The following is a 24,298-nucleotide window of genomic DNA, read 5'->3' as shown; positions in this document are numbered from 1 at the left end:
ATAATAGAAACAACGTATTTATTTGTTAGAATCAATGAACATACCTACATTGTTAGCTCAATCTATAATGAACTTGCATAAAATAAACATAACAACAAAAGCTGATTAGTTATAGCAACTAATCAGCTTTTGTTGTTATGTTTATTATCATAATTGTTATAATTTATATAACGTCAACTAAGAGTAAATCTCTCTTAGTTGGCTTTCTTTTTTTAGAGTGTACCAGTGACTATGGTCTATTTTGCTACGACGGTGTAGTGTTTTGATAGACAAGAGTGACTCCACGTTTCCAAGCGTACAAATTTTTTACCTACTAAACCTACTGTCATTGGCCGCAAGCAAGACACAAAATTGAACGCCTCTAAGGACTAAGGTTGGACGCGGCAGTGTGGTATTCACTTTACCTACAAAACATACCTCTGTTTTATTTTAAAGATTATCGTCTTAATTATCATCCCTATAAAGATTAAACATATGGAATGAAAGAGATAGGTTTTTTTTCACTACTTTACAATCTAGAATTCAAATAATTTTTCTTGCAAAGTGGCTTGTATATTTGCTGCCAAACTTTAACGTTATCTTAATATTGCTCACGCCTACGTGCAGACTGATAGCGAACTGTTTTTATTTATAAGTAATGCGTGTCTTATATTAAGTCGATAATGCAATATTAAAGTTAGGTTGGGAAAATGATTTCAACTTCGTAGTCTTCATACAGCTGACAGTTAATAGCAGCCGACAGATATATTTAGCCGACAACAAAATTATGTTTTTCGGTTGTAGCAATAATTAAGGTGTCCTCTATTATTTATGCTGCAAGCATGCCAAACTGTTACACAAAATGTTAAAAACTCTTTTACTTTAAGCATATTTTACTAACAAATGTAATGAAAAGTCATTGAATACGTAGTATGGCAAGTCGCGTACATTGATAATTAAAATGTTAGGTATTAATAATTCGCGTCTTCGAGCTTTAATTATCAACAGCGCTCACTTGTACTACAGTTTATAATGAACTATTAAACTAGGGTTGCTTGATGTTATTGGGCAATGAAGTCCGCAGGTTAGCACGTTCATCAGAGCTAATTGTCCTGGACAGGAAGGTAGAAGAGGTTCGACCAGATGCAGTAGCGTTGTTTCGCGCATCCGGCTTCTCCAACCCTGTTATATTAGTACAAATTAATAACATTCATAAAATGTTACATAAGTAAAATACAAAACCAGGCGGAAAGGGGATATTAAGCCGATGGGTTATTACAGTATTATTAATAATGTAACTTTGGTTTAAAATAATTAGAAAATTAACTGTGCAAATTCGTCATTAAAAAAATGTAAGTAAGTCATCTAGCTGATTGAATTTCAGAAAAAAATTGTGTTCCTAGATTATAATTAAACACACACATAGGTTCATACGCACACACATAAACGTTTATACGCGATTTTAAGTAATTACAAGGCATTATTTTTAGATTACTTTTTTAGAGTAACTGATTTAACATTTTAATCAAAATCGAGTTTTGTAAATACTTGTTGTAGGTATTGTCCTACTACCCCCTCTCCAGCCTTGTTTATAGCCTTGTCTATAAAAGCTGCATGCAATAGAGAAGATGCTTCTGGGGCCAAGGGCCGAAGTGTAGGTTGTTAAAACATTAATAGCGGTATAAATGACAATCAGCGTTACTATAATCCGATGTGACTGTCATGTTAGATAAATCAGTGCGATAACAGTATTTTCTATACTTATTAGAGTTAAGCATCGTTATCTACAAATTGGTTTGAGAATTTATTCATGTAAAGCTATCGATATCGCCCTCGAGTTAGAAGAGGGAGATGACGTCATTACCAAAACACCACTGATTACTGATGCAAGGGTGAATTCACACTAGCCACCTGTAACTGAAGGGCTGCAAATATCATAACAATCGAGCAACGCTCCATAGCTTTAAGTGGCTAATTTGAATGCACAATAATTATTTATGAAAGGTAGCATTTACTACTAATATAATTAAATCATTAATGGACAGATAGATAAACAACAACGAGTAACACTAATATATACTTGTATCAATCGGTGTCGGCGATAAGCCTGAAAAAAAAATTATCACTATTTTATTTATAAATAATATCTATCTAATTATGCTTTATGTAACTACTTTTATCAGTTATTATTGACATTTGAAATAAAGGTTGAAGGTAAAATAAATTTGTTAAAAAATAAAGTTTTGTATTCTACGAAAAACCTACTTAGTGGCCTTCGCATAGCATATTGACTCGAAGCCGACTCGACACAAAATTAAAGTATGGGAAAGTAAGATTTATGTCGTTAAGCATAAAGCTGCTATAAAAACTCTCGAAATAGTCGACGACGAGTGGACCACGAGTTACAACCTCTTCGTGCAATTCTAAATACTATCAGCTAGTACCACCGCCACAACCACTCGTCAACAACACTTTGCCAAATCGTCGACAACGTAATGCTAACTCGCTAAAGACTTGCCGACTCGTAAAAACCGCGTTGATCGTCCTCTGGCGTAGTAGAACTGAATGCAAAGCGTAAGATTTTCTACCAACATTTTTTTACTTAATCGCATGAAAGTTAACTACTATTTATATACTATCGAAAAAACTCCATCTAATTACAATACTGGGAAACTGCACTGTCACTAGTTGGCGCTCTTCCAATGCCTTTAATCGTATGTAACTTTCACGCGATCGAATAAGTTAACGCAGGTAGACAATCTCACACTTTGCACTCCGATTGTCGATGCCGATCTATAGACTGGTTGACTACTCGGAGTCCACTTGTTGACGACTCTCTAGTGGACTATTTTAAGTGATTTGAGTTAAACTGGTGTTGAAACGGTGTTGAGTGTAATAAATGAGCGAAGGCCTTTACAAGTACCTACTTCTATTTAATTACATTATTTACAATGTAAATTTTGTAGATTAAGTAAATAGTGCGGCGGTCAGCCTGCATGTTATAGAAAATATATTAACATATTTGTTGGATAACATTCAAATTATAATTTATAATTAAATTGCACATAGCTTAGTTAGATGGGCAGGGCTCATAAAGGTAATTAATAACCAATATCTCTTCTCTTTATTGTATAAAATAAAATCGCTTTTCGTGTCTCTTTGACCCCGCAACGAATTTTGATGCGCTTTACAATATTTTTTAACAGATGGTTATATAATGAAGCCCAATAAGGTTTTTTTCAATAAATAATATTTTCAATGGCAGCATCTAATGCATCTTGCCTGTTTTTTCTTTGCGCCGGAAGTATAAAAAATAATATGAAGTCGTATCGTATACAGTCGTCGTAATATGTACTTACCGAGGCGCTTTTTGATAAGAAAGTACACCTTAGGCTTGGCTACTAGAATGAGGAATATGAAAACTCCTTGCAATTCATTAAAAAGGTCGACGATGTTCCAAAACCATTGAGGTTCCGTAAATACGGTGGAAAGAAGTTCTGATATCCATCCGGCACCCATCACCACCCAAAGCTTTCCGGTCAGAACGTACCTGAAAAGTGTAAGCACTTATTAGTTATTTTGCCCGCAACTTCAGTCAAGTTTGTTTCGGTTCAATATAAATTTCCACTTTTATTAATGTCGCAAAAGTTCTTTTTCGAGAAAAAAAATAGTGTACAGTATGTTCTTTTGACAAATAAACATGTTAAACCGATCCTTCGTTTACGGGGTATATCCGGGGTAAGGATCGGGGAACGGGGTAAGGATCGGTTAATCGGTATATAATATATGTCCAGGAAGCAAGTTGTCTCCATAACAAAATTCTGCTACTGTACTAAATTATTTACACATTGTATATTTAGGTACAACGAACAGGGTCTATTGAGAATTGGATAGTCATAACACAAGGAACAGTTTAATGGGCATAGAAACAATTAATAACAGGCTATAAACTTTTAAGTGTCCATCGTAATCAACATTTTTATAGTACCAAAATCAATACATCTTATCGTACTTTGATGCATTGCACTGCACTCCTTAAATGTAGGTAGGTACTTGGACATTTTATTATATGTGTAAACGTAGGTATATAAATGTTTTCCTGTTCTTGGATACGATAGGAAAAACCATTTTTTGCATATCAATACAGTCTACAGATCTTCAAATATGTAGGTATAGTAAGTAGCTCACATAAGTATATAAAAAATAAAGCACCTGTCCATGCATATTACAACAGCAAAAATTTGTCTAGGTGTAAATTTAATTTAAAAAAGAAACCTTTTTCTATCACTAGCTAGCACATATAGATACAAGTGTATATAAATAAAGTATAGCAAAGATATACAAACTACTTGAAAAAAATGATCAAAGTATCTAATCAGCGGTGGTACGGAAAAGTGAAACGTTATATATATTCATATATATGTACTAGGTGACACTCTATTTAATGGTAAACTTTATTAGATTAGCTTTAGCACTCTTCAGATTAGCTATATTAAACAAAACAACAGGGCGGCCTAGGCGGACTGACTCTGTGGTGAAAGCGCATCCGTAGCGTATAGATGATGTTTTAAATCCTGAATCAATGATATAGATAGATAGGCAGATAAAAAAAATTGCTATAGTATTTAATAAAAGAAAATTAGTCTAACTATATTACAACAAATACAATTATTTAAATTAAGAGAAGAGGTGGCTTTATCGTTTGAAGCAATCTCCTTCAGAAATCCCTATACCTACGCTACGCGGTCCCAGCCAAACTTCACCTGAAATAGGGTCCGACTTTAGTTTATACGCATAGTTATCTACTTTATCATAATTAATTTGTTGCGTTAAATATCTAAGTATTTATTATGATTTAGAACATTTAGACACATGCAAATAAACATTATATAACGGTCTCTTAAATTCCGTCCGTTGATGGCATATTCGGACGTTATACTCACTAGCAAACTAACCAAAGTTCACATATTTCCATCAGACATCATATATTTTCTCAGAACAATGAATTACTTTTGATAATGTTAACAAAGAAAGATAAAACTAAATTACGTACTTTGCTCTATCAATCCTGAATCTTCGTTTCTCACGATCACCCACTGAACCAGCCTGCAAACGATGAACCTCAGACTTCACTTGTGCACAATGACGAGCCGTAAGAAGCCACAATATGAAATTTATGCACGTAACTATACCCATTGGTATCACAAAGAATATATAATGTGGCCAGTCCGAACTTTTGTTTTGCTCTGAAAAAGAAACAATTCAATATTTTTTATCCACACAGAAAATTCTTAGCTGATCAAGATATAATAACGTCAATATGTATAGTGACGTAAAAAACATCTCTTTAAAAATTCCTAAAATACTAACATATGAGGCATAGCACGCAAATTTCCTAACTCCGGACTAGTAGGTACAGAATTTGTTTTAACAGAAAACAAATTTCCAATAATTTTTATTGGCCCAACCTGGAAATCGAACACAGGATCTTGTGACCCGTAATCGAACATACTAACTTATAGACTAACGTGCAGAGAATCTGGATAAAAAATAATGTATGTAAATCTCAACAAAGAAGCTCGGTACATTTGTGCATAAAATTAGTACAGTTTGTAAAACTTACGAGATCCAAACCAGCAGGCGTTAGTTCCCATATTAGCGTCCAATATTCGTGATATAGGATACCGGTCCAAAAGAAACATTGTCGTAGTTAGTACCACAGTGACACTCCAAGCATAAATAGAGTACCAAATAAACCTGCGCCTGTCTGAACTGGACTTGCGAAGGGGTTTAACCGTGCGGATACTCCTAATATAAAAAAATGATAACATATTAAACATTGAACATTTATTGAAAAGAATAGGTACAATATTATCTAAACATATGAACATATAACAACCTTTCTTTCGTCCATGTTGAACGCATTTTAGGATGGATACTCCTTAGTCCGGCCCCCACCCAAAACTAAGTATTCGTACCCGTTTAAACGAAAACTGATTGATAGTGGTTAAGAAAAGTTTTGTCTTATTTAAAATAAGGCTACACTAATATCGAATGTATTTCATTCGATTCGCACGCTGGACTTGAATTGCAGAGGGGCTTGGATAGCGGCCAGACTAAGGAGCATCCACTCTAATCATTCCACATTCCAAGATTAATTATTAATCATAATTATTATCATTTTCAACCAATTATCGGCCTCCAAGACCTCCTCCCAGAATAAGAAGAGTATGCCGTAGCCCACCTCGTTGCCCAAGTAAGGATGAATAGACTTCACACGTCTTTGAGAATATTTTGTAAAACTCTCGAATATGCAGGTTTCATTATGATGTTTTCCTTCACCGCAAAAGCAAGTGATATTTTATTTGCTTAAAATCAATAACGAGTTTGAGGGTCTGAAGCTCTCTCACCGCACCAACGCCGCATTAGTGGTTACTTCTATAAAATAGAGTTGTGATAGACAGACTTAGTGTTATCATATTTTTTATTAATAAGGTTTAGTCATCACAATTTTTGTAATAGAACCTTAAAAATAACGAGAAGTACAATTGTCTAGGTATGTCATAGGAAAACTTAGGTATATTTTTGATAATTTTACTAATAAGTAGACAGACATATGTACCTAATAAGTATGTAGGAAACTAACAACTGAAGTTGGATGGTATGAGTAGGTACATGCTCGTTAAAGTATATTGAATGTATTACGGCCCACCCCCCCTATGCGGTTACGGCAATTGACTGTCAAATGATTGGAAAAGCTCCACGATAATTACCCGATAACGGGGACTGTGGAAAATAAGAGATAACGTAGTACCGATAAAATAGGATAGTTATTGGTTAATTATAGATATGAACGAGTACCCTATTATTGTACTCAAGCTTACACCTGAGCGTACGCTTTAGACGTATCGCTGTTGTAAACAATGAACACTAAGGTTAACATTTACCAAATGTTTTGGAATTTATTAATTTTATGACACGTCCTTCCGTATACCATACTCGGTTTATATTTAGCTTTATGTTTTGTTTGGCATGTGGCAGGGATATAGATCATTTTTGTAACTAGGTTCATCCTCAGCCTACTAATATCCCAAGGAGGATCAGTACTCTCATTGGAGAATATTATTCGAAATACAGTATTCGAGAATAGACTCATCATGCTGCCCTAATGCGGGTTTCCGGGTATTGGCTAGAAGCAGGCTTTAACTCTCATAGGAGAATCAGTATTCGAGCATAGACTCATCACGCTGCCCTAATGCGGGTTTCTGGGTATTGGCTAGAAGCAGGCTTTAACTCTCATAGGAGAATCAGTATTCGAGCATAGACTCATCACGCTGCCCTAATGCGGGTTTCCGGGTATTGGCTAGAAGCAGCCGTTACTTTGCATATACCATGCAAATTAAGCTTAATTTACTATAAGTAGGTACTCCACGAAAAGCAAGAAAATCGGTACAGTTTAATTTATATTTTGATCAATCTTTATACCTACTCCACAAAATAGATCTTCGGCAATGTAATTTCTACGCGCGTTTCGCTCCGACACAAGGGCATCCTCAGGAGAGGTTGACTTAACAATTGTTCACTGTAAAATTTTCATTGCGGGTTTTCAGACTTGAACGATTGCTTTTATCGCATTATATCAGAGGCACTAATGTTGACAGTGCCTGTTCACATTATTGTTTCGCAGATAAAACCCTGATATAAAATATGAAACAATATTTAGCAAAAATAAAATCACATATTTATCTAATTAATAAATGTTTTCAACGGTATTAAAAATGTTATTCTTTTAGTAGGCATGCCAAAGGCTCGCCATCGCTACGTAAATTAACATGTAATAAAAATTCCCCACTGTATACTCCACCTTCTTTATGGCTAATAGAGAAATTAAGTAAATGTTTTGTTCAAATACAACGTATGTCACATGACCTCATTGAACTAAGTCATTCAAAATTACTTGACAACAAAATAGAAGCTGATCACTTCATCTATTGATTTAATATGTTACTAAAAGCTCCCTGACCTCATCACACACACAGGTCTTCTCTCAAATAGGTGAAATGGTTTTAGAGCATAAAAAACCTACGAACGATTATTTTCATATATCTATACTCTATACTAATATATAAATCTATAGAGTTTTTTTACGGTTGTTCCGTTAAAACTATTAAACTATACATCCGTTTCAATTGAAATTTTGCATCCATGTAGAGGATACATTGACTTAATGGATAGGCTAACTTTTTTAAAAGTGTTAAATCTTCGAAGTGTATAGCGGGGGCGTTAATGCTTAGAAAAATCATAAAAAACTAAATTTTGAATTTTAACTCTTATAGACATGAAATTTGGACAGAATTTTTTTGGGCTATGTTACGAGCAAACAAGAATGTATTGAATGAAGTTTAAATCACAAAATCGGTAACGGGGGTTCTAATGAAAAAAAATGAAAATTTTATACTAAAATTCCCAAAGACTTAAAATTTAATAAAAGTTTCATGTTTGTTAAATTAAGGTCACTTACTATCAAATTTCGAAAAAATTTAGCCCTAGAGGAGATTGTGGGGGCCTTAAAATTATTTATATAATTATAATTGTTCATAACATCCTAAAGTTTTTTTTATAGTAATAAATGATGGACCAAGCTGTGGTAACCTAATGGTGAGTGAAAAACCATAATTTGTTACATAAACAGAGGAACACTTTGAATGCCATGCAAGGAACACATCCTATGAAATGACACCCTTCGGACTGGAACGCAGCTTAGCAGCTTAAATAGGCATGGGGGTAGTAGGGACTTCCCTGGACAAGCTTGGCCACAAAATGCTTTAATAGGTACTACTAATAAAACTTTAAGTGCGGAATAGTCTATGTAATATTTGCAGTCAATGATTGCAACTATCTATAATTTCCAAATAATACTATATAGGAGGGACATCTTTAGTGCTAAAACACATATCTATATATGTAAAAATGTTATGTTGGTTTGTGTACGCTTCAAAAACTCAAAAAGTTCTGCAATGATCGGGCTGTAATTTTAGCATGATATATAATACGCATCAAGGATTGTTTTTATCTATTTTTCTCAACCATTCAATCACAATGTGCCACAGCGAAGCGTGGCCGGGTACAACTAGTTCGTTATAATAACTGGCTAACCGTGCTCTTCTAGCGTGGCAGGGTACAACTAGTTAGTTATAATAACTGGCTAACCGTGCTCTTCTACGCACGGCTTCTACCGCTACTAAAACGCCCATTTCCTAAGGATTTCTTCTTTCTCCAGGCTTATAATTTGTAACAGATAATTCTAATAACTTATAATTTGAGCCTGACCCGGGAATCTCGTAAAGATGCTCGTTCTCAAGCCATAAGCTCGTCAGAATATCATTGTATTGTACCTACCTTTGGGTTGTAATGTATTATGTAGGCACCGGAATTGATAATTCTGATTTTTTATTCAGTTTGGTTCACAAACGCAAAACTCCACTAAGAATATTAATAGCGGTCAGTTATACGTGGCCTTGTTTATACTAAAAACATTTTCTTACCAACCTCCTTGATATACAGTAAAAGAAAAAGTAAAAAATGATATAGTTTTTTAAGTACCTTGTACAAAACTGACGTTATTAAAACTTAAGAAACAGCAAGTTGAAAATTATTTCTCATCTAATTTTTCCTGCACTTTTAAAATTGATTTTCATACACTTTTCCCTTCCACCTATTTATATACTTTAGGTACCTCAGTATTAGTATAGTAGTATTAACATTATTTTTGAAAAAATGCGAAAGTGTTTCCTGAGCATATGGAGTATAGACAAAATAAACTGAACTAATGCGGTGTGCATAATTCAGGTTATTTGGTCAAAAATCAGTTTAATATGAGATCTAATAGTTGTAGACTTTTTGTGACTGAGTTCGTCCGAGGAAGTATTCTCTCCATGCTTATTTCTTCGTTAAGTAGCTTTGTTGCAATGCTGTTTTTCGGCCTGAAGGGCGTTGTTGCCGGTGTAATTAATTAATTAATTATATATGCAATTGCAGGTGCATGAGGCTTAACACCTACGTCTTAAGCCTGCATGCGCATGTATTGGTGAACGCAGGGCGGCATGTTGCAGGACGTGCTGTAAGGTGTTGCTCAGTTTATAAACGATGGTTTTCCACTTACTATCAGACGAACTGCTGCGAATTGCTTGGTCCCTAAATTATATTGAAAAGGTTTTTATGACGCTACTGAGGGCTATGCCGTACATTCACTAAATAAACCTATACAAAATAGGTACCTGTAACTTATCAAACATCAAACCGACAAGTTTTCTTGGTAATATTTGGTAATATATAAGCGTTTCTACGTGAAAACTAACGCGTACCTATTATAATATATCTACGCTCGATTATCGAAGAAGAACTAATTTGGTGAGTCGATAAGTCTCAATAGACTACAGGGGCGATACGACAAAATTACTGTGAATCTTCCACACCCTAGTCCGTTATTACCTACAATTAATGGTATATTGACATCATTCGATGCCACAATTAGTGGAGTGTTCTCGATTATTTGATTAAATCCTAAGCTGAAATCAATATCCTGTATCAATGTACATGTAAATTATGACACGTACTCGTATATTATATAGGTGTATTACGCGTTGTGGAGACTTGCTACCAGTGGCAAAGGGCGCGAATATTTGTACATATTCTGTGATGCACAAACTATGCCAAACAGTGAAATACAACAATTTGTATGAGTTGTCTATAGTTTTTTCTACTATCGCGAACTTTTGGAACACTATAATATTATCTCGAAATATAGAAGTACACCTATCTATGTACGTATTAATAAAATTTGCAATTTCCTCGAGTTCAACCTTGGAGCATCCCACTCTTATATCGCAGCATCGAATATATTTATCGCAATCTTTATAAGAACTGGTACTGAATTACTGCGAACTATGCCCACAAATGTTCAAAGGTAAACATTAAACTATAACGAGATATTTCAATATTTCTAAAAACTTATGAATAAACGGACGTCTACGGCTGGTGTGTAGCAATGGGATTACGTAATTGGGATATATGTATGTAGCAAATATATACTTCGAGCGTCAATAAGTAGTAAATTGTAGAAGCAACGATTTCTACAAATTTTCTCATCTTTTATTTAAACACTTATGAAACTTCCCCTTTATCAGGCACTGAATGTTAAAAGGCAAAATATAACCGTCGTTCTAAGCAACAATATTTTTTTATTGAAGCTTTCGATAGTATTTTTATGACATAAGTCCAGTTTTCCGGTGCCGTACGAGGCCACTTAGGGAATTTAAAGTCGAATGGGCAGAACCAACCATCAACCCGTCTGCCCAACGTGGTGGATTATGGGCAAACCATCCATCCAACAACCAACCAACCATCGGGAGAGGTCTTTAGTCCAGCAGTAGACTGTTGCATAATTATGTTGGTACGCGACATCTTGTTTCAGCAAACGACTCAGAACACTTACATTCTAACAAAACATTTGTAACAGGTAGCGTCTTTATGTATGTTTTAAACTACATCGCCTCTTAAGGTCTAATACCACCGTTTTGAAAAACAGAAATGTATTACTCCCAGAGCAAACTTTTGCTCGTAGTAGTACGGCCGCTAGGAGCCTTCGTTCGGCGACAAGTGTTTTCTTTATTTTAGATGCTAAAAAGCATTTCTAGTGTCTTCATTTTAAGATTTCTATGGTTACAGGCTATTGATATAATAAAAACCAGCTTAAACCATCTCATGAAGTAAAATTGTTCACACATTATTAATATTTACTTAATAAGCTCTAAGTATACATATAAACTCACCCAAATGTCCACCAGATGTCGAAGCACATGACGTTGAGCCAAGCAAACGCTGCTACAAAGCCGAAGTATATGCCGTACCCTACACAAACAATGAACATTTGCACATACTGTCGGAAGCGGTCTAACAATATACTTTTGTTCTCAAATTATCTCATCCTATGAGCCATTTGCGTCAGATACGCTAAAATAAATACATTATCGATATGTTCCATCGATACAACAAGAAATGTTTAAATTAGATTACGCTTAAAATCAATATAAAAGAAACGTTATTTTTTTCAAATTTCTTCCTTTCCAAAAAAGATATATTGATTTCTTTTCTGTAACCAGTTCATTGCTTGGTTATGATATGGATATAATATTATTTCCAAGTTAAATGCAGTCAAGGGCTATCTTGTAGTATAATAAATGAAGCTCTAGAGAATTGAGTGTTCGACCTATTGCATAAGGACCCATTTTTCTGGGATTATAAGTACCACTCTCAAGCACATAAAAAGTAGCTAAACAAATAATCACGTCAATGCATTGCTCTATTGGTGCGTACTCGAAGGACAAACCAGCGTACCTACTGACTTTCGCATTTAAAAAATAGTTTGTCACGATACACATAATAGATGGGGAATTAGTGACTATTTCGGATATGACTAACCCGTGGTTAATCAATGTGATAGCGGTGATGACCCTGGTAGTTACAACTACCTATAGTACTGTTGTTATATACCAGGCAGTGGGGATAGAAGGGTGAGCAATTTGAGAATTATAGCGATTATAATCTCTAAATTCTCTCTGGTCTGGTAGGAGACTTCGGCCGTGACTAGCTACCACCCTAGCAAACTAGCGATTTGGTGTGTATGGGTATGATTTTGCGTAGAAACCAATTAGGGCATGACTACCATATTCCCTAACAGGTTACCCCGCTACCTTCTTAGAACACCATCATACCACCAGGTGAGGTTACACCTTATGGTCAAGGGCTAACATGTAGAGGAAAAAAATCTTAGACTGGATTTTCACTTGCCACCAGGTGTGATTGCAGTCAGGGCTACTTGTAGCGAATAAAGTAAAACATACTTAAGAGTAATTACGCTATAAGAGCTACCTTTTTAAAAGTCAGTAGTAGTACGTGATAAAGACAATAATTCTAAGTTTCGAATTCGATTAAATTCTGAATCACGTTCATAAACAATGATACTGATAAATTAATTGATATGACATATAAACAATACAACCCAAATAACCTGGTCCTACAGTTTATTTGAGAGATGTGCGGCAATTAAGGTTTACCTAGTTCTAAAGACCTTTTAAAGTTGCGTATTCTTTAAAAAAATCGGGCGTAGTTTTTAAAAAGTTCTACAGGAAAAGGATTAATACTGTGATACTAATGTAATCAACTTTTATATGTTTCTACCGGCGATCGAACAAAACTTTGGAACACGCTATTGCGACATAACTATGATAGTTAAATATATTTGCTTGTGGACTTATTTGTAGGTAATAATGATAATTTTAATCATTTAGTACATCATTTATATGTAAATCAAAAGTTTTCTAAGCGCACGCCAAATAATTAATTTTATAGGCGAAATATTGCTTCTTTGGGTTGCATTATTGCAATTGAATTGTTAAGGATCTTTATATTATAGCATATTTTATCTCGTGATTAGTTACAAATGGTTAGTACTTTCGGAGCCTATTCGGTACAAACGATCAAACAAACAAAAAAAACTTTCCTCTTTATAATATTAGTATAAATCGTATTTACGCTAAAAATATGCTGTGTGATGAACAGAATAACCAGAAAATCCATTTGGTATTCCGCGATCAAACAATACCATGTAAATACGGCGCTGATGGAACTTCGTCAATTACGTCATACCTAACATGAACATCGCATCTCAATATTCAAAATAAATCCATACTTATTATGACCTTATCAGTCACACTCAAATTATATCGGGCCTTATCGAACGTTGTTCATACATTTATTAACATTTTACGTACCTAATCTCTACATTTCTTTAATTAACTCAGTAAACTAGTTAGTTATTAGAAACATAGCTATTTTTATTAAAATAAAGGATATAATATGGACGAAAAAATAGAAAAAAAAGTATAGGTCAAGCCGACCTATACTTTTTTTTCTATTTTTAATTCATAGTTTACACTAGTAGTTTTATAAAAGAGTTTACGCGTACGTAGTGCGAGATCACTGTAAAGCAGTTTTATACTTTTACAGTGATCATTCACTGGTGGTTATAAATAATAATAAGTAACTTTCATTTCATTTGTATTTATTATTATAATTAAATAAATTGGTGACTATAGCAGCCAGGCATTTGCTTGATATGTTTTTAAAAAGGTAATCATGGTGGACCATCTAATTGGACAGGTTCAATCATGGTCTATCCATTTTTTTTTTCAGTTTTTGTATTTCTAAATATAGTATATAACTTGTATTAACTCATTCAGCCTTTTTTCGTTTCGTGCGTGTGCGTGTACGTGCGTGTGCGTGTACGTGAGCGTGTGCATGAGCGTGTGGGTGGTATGCATGTGGGTGTGCATGTGATGATGTGCGTATGTGTGCATGGCGAGTGCTAGTGCGAGTGCGTGTTGGTGGGTGGTTGTGTGTTTGTGGGTGTTTGTGGGTGTGTGTGGGTGTGTGTGGGTATGTGTGTGGGTGCGTGTGTGGGTACGTGTGTGGGTGTGGGTGTGTGTGTGTTTGTGTATTTGTGTGTGTTTGAATGTGTGCGTGTGTGTGTTTGTGTGTGTGCCTTCATCAATCATCAGTCGTCAGCTAACTAATAGCCCCTAGCAGATTTTGGTGACATGGAAACTTACCAAACAATGTACAGACGTTACGATCCGCAATGGTACTGTGCTGAACTCTTGCAAGACAACCGCAAGCCAACAGCATCATGCTCACGTGACATATCAGAGTACGTCCATGAAGGTTCCTCAATTCGGACAAAGAGCAATAGACGATCAACGTAAGCGCCAGGCAGACGCACGATATTGTGATAACCTGTACAAAAATTAATCATTGAGAATTTATCCAGCCATAACATATAACCACTAACTAACTTAACATAACCGACAAATTCTTAGTTTTTATTTAATATTCTAGCACATCAATGTGCTATTAAAATAAATATGTTGAATTTTATTTTACAATTTGCATCACATTTATAAGTGCAAATATATATAATATAAACATTCTGTAAAATAATGTGTTTTGCCGGTAACGCTAAATAGGCGGTAATGATACGTGATTATCAAGCTTTCAATACACTTATACAAAAATATTTGTGGTGTATGTGTGTTAGAAATTTATTAAGTATGAATTGAAAAACTCGAATGGACTCCTGTAATGGATTTGAATTTGGATTGTTAGCAAACTTGCGTCAAAGTAGTATTTAACTACGTCCCAACTCGGCGACTGCTGATTGTTATTATCAGGGTGTGTAATACATCAAAGAATACCAAGAATATAAATATTATCTATATATATAAAATAAAGTTGTGTTAGTTACACCATTTATAACTCAAGAACGGCTGGACCAATTTTTATGATATTTGATTTTTTGGATTCCTCTTAGACCGGAATAGGATAATGAGTATTAAAATATAGAACATTCATAAAAAAAAATATATGTCCGCGTTACAAAGTTCGCTGGGACAACTAGTAGAATATAAACTACTAAGTATTTACATACCATGCTGTGATGGCTTGCGACGGAAGTAGTAATCGGCATTGTACTTAATTACAATAATCCAAATAAAGCGTTTACTTTTGTGACCAACATTTAAATTCTATTGTACAATCACATTAGGTACTCTCAACATACAATATCAATTTAGTCATAATTCAGTAACTGTGTAGTAAACAACTTCCCAGAAATGTAAGAAGAGCAATATTAGTTTAAAAATGAAAAAAATATAATTTTAACTTTGATATATTTTACTTGATGATAGATTTTACTTCTTTAAAAAATCACGAACAAAATATTTAACACATTTTCTGCATAAGAGAAATATTGACCGGAAAGAAGAAGAAGTCTTCAATTAAAATTCAAATTTTTTATGCACTAGGAAACCTATTAATAGCAAATCATTGATATTTCAAAAGTTCGATTGTATAGTAGCTAATAGCCCTATTACAAAAACTGATTGATTTGTATACCAAATATATTTTTACATTGCCTCTTTCATCATATTCCATGAAGATTTAAAGTAAATAAAACCATCGTAAACAGAATCCATCATTCAAAGCCCACCTAAGTACTTTAAGTCATTAAAAATAACTGTTGGTTGCATCAAAAAAAAAATATAGTCTAATGTTCCATTAATGTAATATTATTATCATCGTTATCATTGTCAACACTTTACCGGCCACTACAGACCACGGGTCTCCTCTCGGACTGAGAAGGGTTAATGATAATTCTTGTTGTTGTTCTTGTTGAGTGAGAAGAAAATCTATACAACACCGCAGACACGGGGGACCTTAAAATTATTCAACCAGAGGATTTAACCTCGTCTTCTCATCGATACAAGGCTTGTTAAAACGGATGTACAAAGACACGCCTCTTTAAAAAGTATTACTTATATCCTATTTATAAAATGATTTTAGTTTCAAATAAGGAGCATATTTCAGTTTTGTTATAAAATAATCCAAAAAAATTACATCCCTATCTAATTGTTATGATACGTGTGGTACGTATCAATATAATACAAAATTTAAATAATACAATATAATTAAAATAATAATACACTTTGTACGTACGTATGAAAGTGTATTATTATTTTATTATAGCATGCTATAATTTAGATTGTCAATTTAGTAAATCAAGAGAATATACAATTGCATTGCCACACTTACCAACCGTCGTATGCTACTAATTTTATATTAAACAAATCTTACTATGAATGATATGCGGAAATCCTTAGTTGCTATCGCTGGCTCGAAGCAAAGAACACTGCTCACTACAACGTCATCAAACGGACATTCCCGTCGATCGAAGACTTCCAGACAATAATCCTTAGTGTGAAGAGTGGACGTCTCCAGGAAAGAATCTCTGTTTAACCAATGCTTGTCTTGAGGCTGTGATTTGTTCATAACGAATTTTAAATGTGGACATTGTAAATCTATACGTACGCCCATCACATCTAAAACAAAATAATAAAACGGCCCGGAAAGGCCGAAGAAATGTTAAGAAAGCGATCGAAAGTTTTATACGGCGGTTGGTTACTCTACATCCCCTTCGTATGAAATACACGTGGCACAGTACTATAAAATTGATAATGCCGACCCCGGTTCGCTTTATAGCTAAACACTTTTATATAAAAATAAAAACTTGTGGCTAAATTTCAAGTCAATCAGAAAACCGAATTTATATACATTTCTCTAATCAACAGTCTGTAACACTGGTCAAACGGGAGGGATGCCCATAATCACAAAACTAGACAACTAGACAATTTATTCAAAGTTGTATTGCAAGTTTAAATCTACAATCTTATTAACACCTTTAGTCAAATGATAAAAACGTCCATAGTCATTACTTTTAAGGTTACTTAACTTTGTGCGAGCTGTGTGAGCTATTCTAAAATAAACTTAAATTACCTATTAATAGGGTTGATTTTTGATCTAGAATTATTTTCAGAGTTTCTTTTGATCTTTTTTTCTTTAACCATTAGCTACCTAAGAATATATAACTATTCTGGAAATCTGCTTGCTGTTTGCTCTATATAGTATAATCACAGAAGCGGTGAAAGCTTAGTGGTCAACATTTCAGTATCTCTTTCAGGGGTACTGAGTTTGTTTTCTGCCACGCGCCTCTAACGGAGTTATGTGCGTTTTTAAAATAATGTGAGCCTATGATTTCTCAATGCATTTCTCAATAGCATGCAAGCAGATGGCGCCGATGGCGTGCATAGGGGTATGCACAGGGTTTGCTGGGTTTTCAGAGGGTAGGCATTTTAAAGCTCTTACAATGCCTATTCTTAAGTTTCTTCTAACTCGTGTGCATATTCTGTATGCACGCCACTCATCTAGTGGTGCGCATCTGGTAAGTGGAGATACATAACCTATAAATAATCTTTCATGGCATGCAAGTAACACATCCTACAAAGTGCTGCTTTAGTTAGCCATTAACCTGAGGCTTACGTGTTAAACCTAATGTGCCTGTACACCATGGTATAGGAGCAGCACGGTTGGATTGTCTTCTAAGCCCTGGGTTTATGTTCATGATTGTCACGTTGTGTCAAGAATTATGGCTTAAGTCAGAGTAAGTAAGTAAAAAATGTATCATAAAGCGAAAGAGTTGTTTTTCATATTTGAACTCTCTGTTCTCTAGAACTAATCTTCTAACTAGTTTCCCTGTGCAGCTTACGCTAACCTGTGTAATATCTGTCGTATTGAACAATGTTGTTTGCATTAGAATCCAAATTCTTGAACAAAGCTATAAAACACGCCACGACCCTTGGAAGCCTAGCAAACGAAGAAATAGGGGTGGATTAGTATATATTGTGGATAAAATAGGATGAAATTTTGAATCTGAAGAATTTACTTAAATGAAGTTGTTTGCGAAGTCGAGGGAAACCGTAAGATATAAACAGACTATTTTAACGGTGCATCAGCCAAATTATTGTTCTACAATAGGACGTTTAAATTGGTCTAATTTGGCCCCACCACGATTTTATTTTTTATTTTTCTAATAAAGCATGTATTAATGGGTTTACACAGCCTACGGAGAGAAAAATAAATGCATAAAATATATAATGATCTTCAGAAAAGGTTGAATATAAACTGCAGTCACTTAAATAAAATAGATTTAAATGCACTTTAACACTGCGAATTTTCTTTTTTTTGTTTTGGCCAACTTAAGGTAGAACCACAATGCGTAACGCGCTTTTCTTGAGGCGGCTCTACCGCATCCTGCCTAGTATGTAGGGTTTATTCGTATATAGTTTCTTCATTCTACGCATACACAACGTCAATAGCTAGACACACATCAAAGGAGACAAATCCACTGAATATGCGCCTAGACTTCCCATTACGATCACTCATTTGATCACTTGATGCTATAACACGGTCATGATGAGCAAAGATCACAGTTATTTGGCATATTCGACATATCGGCACGAAGTATAGATTTTGCGTGGATCATACAATATTTGTAATGTATAAACAATTAATGTTTGTTGTTCGGTACGGTGTAGCCGCCTATCGAATAACGCATAACGCAGTATGGATCTCACGGCATATGTAAATATTACAATCATACTAAGGATCATTATAATATTGTTACAGTGTCCTTGCCATTTGTCCGTCAGACACAAGTAGTTAGATTCTTCTAATCTAGGTAAAGTTTTTCGTTCAATATTTTTCCCATAGAGTATGTAGAGTCCATGTAGTCTACAAGTATAGAGTACTAGAATATAATAGCTAACTCACAGTAATAATACATAAGGAATATTTAATACTTAGTTCACATTTAATCTACATTATTGTGCATTTTTTTCTAACATAGTAATGAGCGGTTTAAAATACAGAAGTGGCGACTGGCGGAGAGCAGGCGCCGACGTGGCGCGGTTTCATCACACCTCCATTAGACCAAGTACTTGAACTAAGATAATATGCACAGGGAACCCAGCGTGCGTGTTCACTCATTGCACTCGCATAATGTAGATTGTTTTATGTAGGGCCGCTACGCCACTCTAAGTGCAAGGCCAAACCTGCGTCCGCTATAGCGTTCTATTTTACGTTCTCCGTTCGACCAATCACAAGCAAGGCATTTTAAGTAAGTTTTGTGATTGGCCGCACGTAAAACGATAACGTTTACGCCACTAGGGATGCAGGTTGGACGCTGCGCTGTGGCCTTCGCCGAATTGAATAAAAGTTATGCGTCCGCTCCATATGTCTGCCATATAAACTTAATTGAATGGCGTAAGTAATTATTTGATGGTTTATTTTTCTTCACACAAAAATCCCACTTTATTAAGTAGGATAAATATTTACTGCTAGTGGTTTAATAGTGTACATATATGATCTGTACGGTAGATAGCTTAAGATAAAACACAGTAGGTATCTATAGGAAAAACCATAAAGCAAAGTAAAAGTTTAATAGGTATGGCATTTGATGTTACATTAGAAATATTAGCCGTGCAGTCATCAGCCATCGGGTTTAGTCAGACAAAATATAATATCCTATGCACTATACGAATACGTTCCATACTAAAAGTACGCTGTCGGTCTTTCTTTGAAATGGACAGTTAAAACAATTACATGGGCAATAGTTGATGATTATTTTAGGCGCAGAGGTGAGCGCTGAGGTCTTATTAGAGGTCATAGGTTCCGATCCCTAGCAGGGGCAATAGTTGATGATTATTTTAGGCGCAGAGGTGAGCGCTGAGGTCTTGTTAGAGGTCATAGGTTCCGATCCCTAGCAGGGGCGATTTAGGAATTTATTATTTCAAAATTTTCTCTGGTCTTGCCAAACCACCATTAACACCGCTAGCAAGGGCAGGAGATAATTTTCTCCATGGGGAAAGCGTAAAAATGTATCTTCTCCCAGAGCTTTATCAACTCGCGGTGGAAATAAAATTCAAATAATATAAGTGGAAATAATAATAAACGGAGGTAAACTTCTCATATTCCCTGTTTCCGTGCTTTAGCATGTCGACGAGTTTCATCCCTCATTAGGCGAAATAATATTTTCCTCTGGCTAGCCCTGATGGGAGGCTCTGAGGCCGTGGCTAATTACCCCACCCTCACGACAAAGACGTGCCGCCAAGCGATTTAGCGTTTCGGTACGATATCGATGATTAGGGGGTATAACCCCTAACTCTTATATCACTAACAATTTAGGCCGCTAACAAATTAGATTGCATCATGACTTACCATCGGTGAGATTGCAGTCAAAGTCTATCCTGAAACTAGCCAAGGCCAAAGCTTCTCACAAGACCGGCCCAGACATAATTCAGAAATTATAAATTACCAAATTGCCTCTGCTTGAACCTAACCGGGGGACTTCTCACTCAAAACCACATCGCTCACCACTGCACCAGGGAGGTCGTCAAAATTATTATTTAAAAAAATGGACCACATATCCCATTCTTATATTAACCATTTGGTGCTGGTTTACTTTTTATTCTAGAACTCATAAGCTAAATCCTCGGTATAGTGCCTGCTCGATTTGGCTTTAGTCTTTAGCCAAACCATTAGAAGATATTTGCGTTAAAAACACATCACACAAGCGGATAGGTATTAGATACTGTTGATGTATTTAAGCTCATCTGCCACTTGGTGCGATTATTCCGATGCAATAATTCTGATATTAGTCACGAAAATTTGGTACGTGCAGTAGGTATTTCCCAAAAATAAATACGTGCAAGCCTGTTTTTAAACCGCTATGAATCGTACGCTGTTGAACAACAAACATGCCACTGACGCTTTTCTTAATCATTATTCCACACATAATATGTTTCATCATCATCATATCAACCCATTACCGGCCCACTACAGGATATTGGTCTCCACCCCCAATGATAAGTGCTTAAACCGTAGTCTACCAACGCTGCCCCATTGCGGATTGGTGTACTCCGCACACCCTGGAGAACGTTATCGGAAACTCGCAGGTATGCAGGTTTCCTCACCATATTTTCCTTTACCATTGAAGCAAGTAATATTTCAATTGCTAAAAACGAACATAACTTTGAAAATTAAGGCGTTCGTGCTGGGATTCTAACTCGGCCCCCGAAAGTGAAGCCAACGTCCTAACCACTAGGCTATCACCGTTTCATAGTATATAATTATCACTTCTAATCAGAATCATCATTATCATATAAACCCATTACCGGCCCATTACAGGGAACGGGTTTCATTCATAACAATAGGTTTAAAATAATAAAATTTGATATAACACTCCTCATAAGAAGTCTTAAGTTCTTATATATTAAAGTGTAATTGTTTTGACTAATAATTCTAGATACTTCAAGCCTACGCTTTAAAGACTGATTCACGTCTTCTGCTCGGTGTTTTCGCTACCCATCAGATAAGATAACAGCCAAACACAAATCTGCACACTTTTTCTTACCTTATCTCAAAAAATTTATCCAGATTTGGTAAATTAATATCATAAATAAAAAAGTGCAACTTTTGAAAGATTCAATAACAGTTATTTATAAAAATAATATTAAGTTAAGTGTATGAATGAGTCAACAGTCTTTGTTCCGATAGTTGTTTCAGCCAACGGTCTTCTCGCGAAAAGCTTCGACCAACATCAAGCTTTCGCTTGGTTGATGGATCAAGGTTCGTATACAGAAGGCAGTCATTCTTAAAACTATTACTGCCTTCTGCACTTATTGTGAGAAGGTTCCTTACTCTGGAGCCCTGACCGTCGGTTGCTTGGGTTCTCAAACACCCCGTAAGTGGAAGAGTGGTTTCTATTTACAAATTTTTATTAGTGTTTTTTGTTTTTCTTTTATTATTTCACTGTTGATAATTTAAAAAAAAATTATATAGATAAATGAAAGATATAATAATAACAAAACTATAGGTATAAAAAGACTTACCCAGTAGGTTTTTGTTATATTCTCGTAAAGGATCTAAATACGAGGAAATGTTGAATGATCCTTTAAGATCCTCATTGGGTATGCAATTGCTCGCAAATGTTCCGCAATGACGGACTTTGTAATGCTGCCCGGGAGGACAACATTTTCTAACACAAAAAGCACTAAATTGATCACAGTTGCGAGTACAAACTTGAGCTAGTAGTTTATGTCCCCCATGTACATTATCCATACACCACTCTCCTGGCGTTAGTTTGCCGATTTTTTCTCCAGTAGTCTTTGATACTAATAAATTACTTCCTTCGTCTGATAATACAAAGGCTTCTTCGTCCAATTCCACAGCATACTCGTCAATTTTACAAGAGAGTCCATACTCTATATCATATATGTCATCTGTATTAAAATCCAATTTATTGGATATCCAATCTTTATCGACTTCCTGGAAATTTAATCTACATTCGTGATATTCTACATCAAAACTTTGGCCCCGTGGACAGCATTTACGTATTTGACTGATTTGTAGCTTAAAATCCGATGTAATCGTCTCCTCACTGCGGTTACAGGTTAAAGCAACTGTTTTAGGAATGTTTGATTTAAGGGTGCCGTTAAGAATCTCAGCAACCAACTTATCATAGCAAATATTATCCCACGGTTGCAGCTCGGTTTCAGCAACACGTATTTGTATAACTTCCAGTTCATCACAATCAGTAGGCAGACCATGCCTGATCACAACACTTTGACCCACGTAAAGGGGTTCATTGGTAAGATGATATCGTTTTTCTAAGAACTTATTATCAACACATTTATACAGTTCACTTTCTTCGATCACTCCAATAAGACTTTGACTGCTAAGACAACATTTTCGAAAAACTTTTGTCTGATTATCACTAAAATCTTCAGCAGCAACGCGCGGTGCTATATTAACGAATACGAATAGAAAAATGTGAGGCCACATTTTGTAAACAAAACCCAAGAACGTGATTTTAATAAATAAATAAGGTTATAACAGGTGGTAAGCATCGGTCGTCGCGAAATACATTGTTTATTTTGCGGAGGAATACGAAACGTGCGATATAGGTCGTCGGCGGCGGGTAAATGCTGCCGGCCACTGAGCGCCTATGTGATCATCGTTGGACCACTCATGGGAGGCTGCAACGCCCTTGGAACGACTACCTGAGCCGCCCTCACTGACGCTATGTTCGCTTATTAGACTCCAAACTTTTTTGTGCAAATGTTTACAGTTATTAACTTTCCCAAGGTTAAACAGCGTCGTCACAATATTAATGGTGTGTCGAAAACAACAATTCTACAAGCACTAAACATAAATAATACGTGGAATCATATGTACCCATTGCGACAAAGATGACGATTCAATCGTTATCAAGTACCGATAATCGCCAATCGGCCGACCGACTTCGTGGAATCTAGTAAGTTACCTTCCTAAAGGTAAATATACTTAACACAAATAATAATATAGCTATCGCCTATTAACATGCTTGCATCGATATCGCAAGAATTAATTTACGGATTTCTTATTTTTAAACCAGTACAATCAAAATTTCTAAGTAGGAATTCCTTAGGACCGTCATGTAGGGAAGCGAGAAAAAAAATATCTTCTGAAGGGTAACTAATTTTTTTTTTGTGTATGCTTGTGATTTTTATCTTATTTAGGTCATAAACGGCCTTAATTGCCTGAAGCAGATGAATATTAATAAAATGAATGGGTACATATTAAATGTGCCGCGTGGTGACGGCAGATCAGAATACAGACAATTCCTCCTGGACCCGCGGGTCTCTGTCGAACGACTAAGGGAATATAACAGAGAATGGGTAGCAGCGTGAACCAATTCGTTAACCCAGCATGATGATTACACGCAAACCCTCCTGGGAAAGGCCTTTAGTCAAGCAGTGAACATTTTGAC

General features: G+C 35.4%; 1 protein-coding gene across 2 annotated transcripts; it reads right to left on the bottom strand.

Moving 5' to 3' along the window:
* Window positions 1-226: 226 nt before the first annotated feature.
* LOC120637152 (probable G-protein coupled receptor Mth-like 3) lies at window positions 227-23,669 on the bottom strand. 2 transcript variants are annotated; one of them, XM_039908819.1, is made up of 9 exons: window positions 22,380-23,669; window positions 16,729-16,973; window positions 14,649-14,832; window positions 11,811-11,889; window positions 5,603-5,787; window positions 5,033-5,225; window positions 3,339-3,529; window positions 2,060-2,086; window positions 227-1,161 (listed from the first exon to the last, which is right to left on the bottom strand). In XM_039908819.1, the coding sequence occupies exons 1-9, from the start codon at window positions 23,329-23,331 to the stop codon at window positions 1,025-1,027; spliced, it is 2,193 nt and encodes a 730-aa protein (XP_039764753.1). In that variant the 5' UTR covers window positions 23,332-23,669; the 3' UTR covers window positions 227-1,024. The 2 variants fall into 2 exon arrangements, with proteins under 2 accessions (XP_039764753.1, XP_039764754.1); XM_039908820.1 differs by lacking the exon at window positions 2,060-2,086.
* Window positions 23,670-24,298: the final 629 nt, after the last annotated feature.

This window comes from Pararge aegeria, chromosome 3, assembly GCF_905163445.1.
Source record: "Pararge aegeria chromosome 3, ilParAegt1.1, whole genome shotgun sequence".
Taxonomy (NCBI): Eukaryota; Metazoa; Arthropoda; class Insecta; order Lepidoptera; family Nymphalidae; genus Pararge; species Pararge aegeria.
The sequence above is the reverse complement of the archived record's forward strand: the minus strand, read 5'-3'. Positions and strand labels throughout refer to the sequence as shown.

Excerpts from the sequence above, each read along its gene's own strand:
- LOC120637152 (XM_039908819.1), bottom strand. The coding sequence starts at position 23,331 with ATGTGGCCTCACATTTTTCTATTCGTATTCGTTAATATAGCACCGCGC. Across the intron at positions 5,226-5,602 it reads CGCCTGCTGGTTTGGATCTC|AGCAAAACAAAAGTTCGGAC; the intron begins GTAAGTTTTACA and ends TTTCTTTTTCAG. Across the intron at positions 1,162-2,059 it reads GCCGACACCGATTGATACAA|GGTTGGAGAAGCCGGATGCG; the intron begins GTATATATTAGT and ends CTAATATAACAG.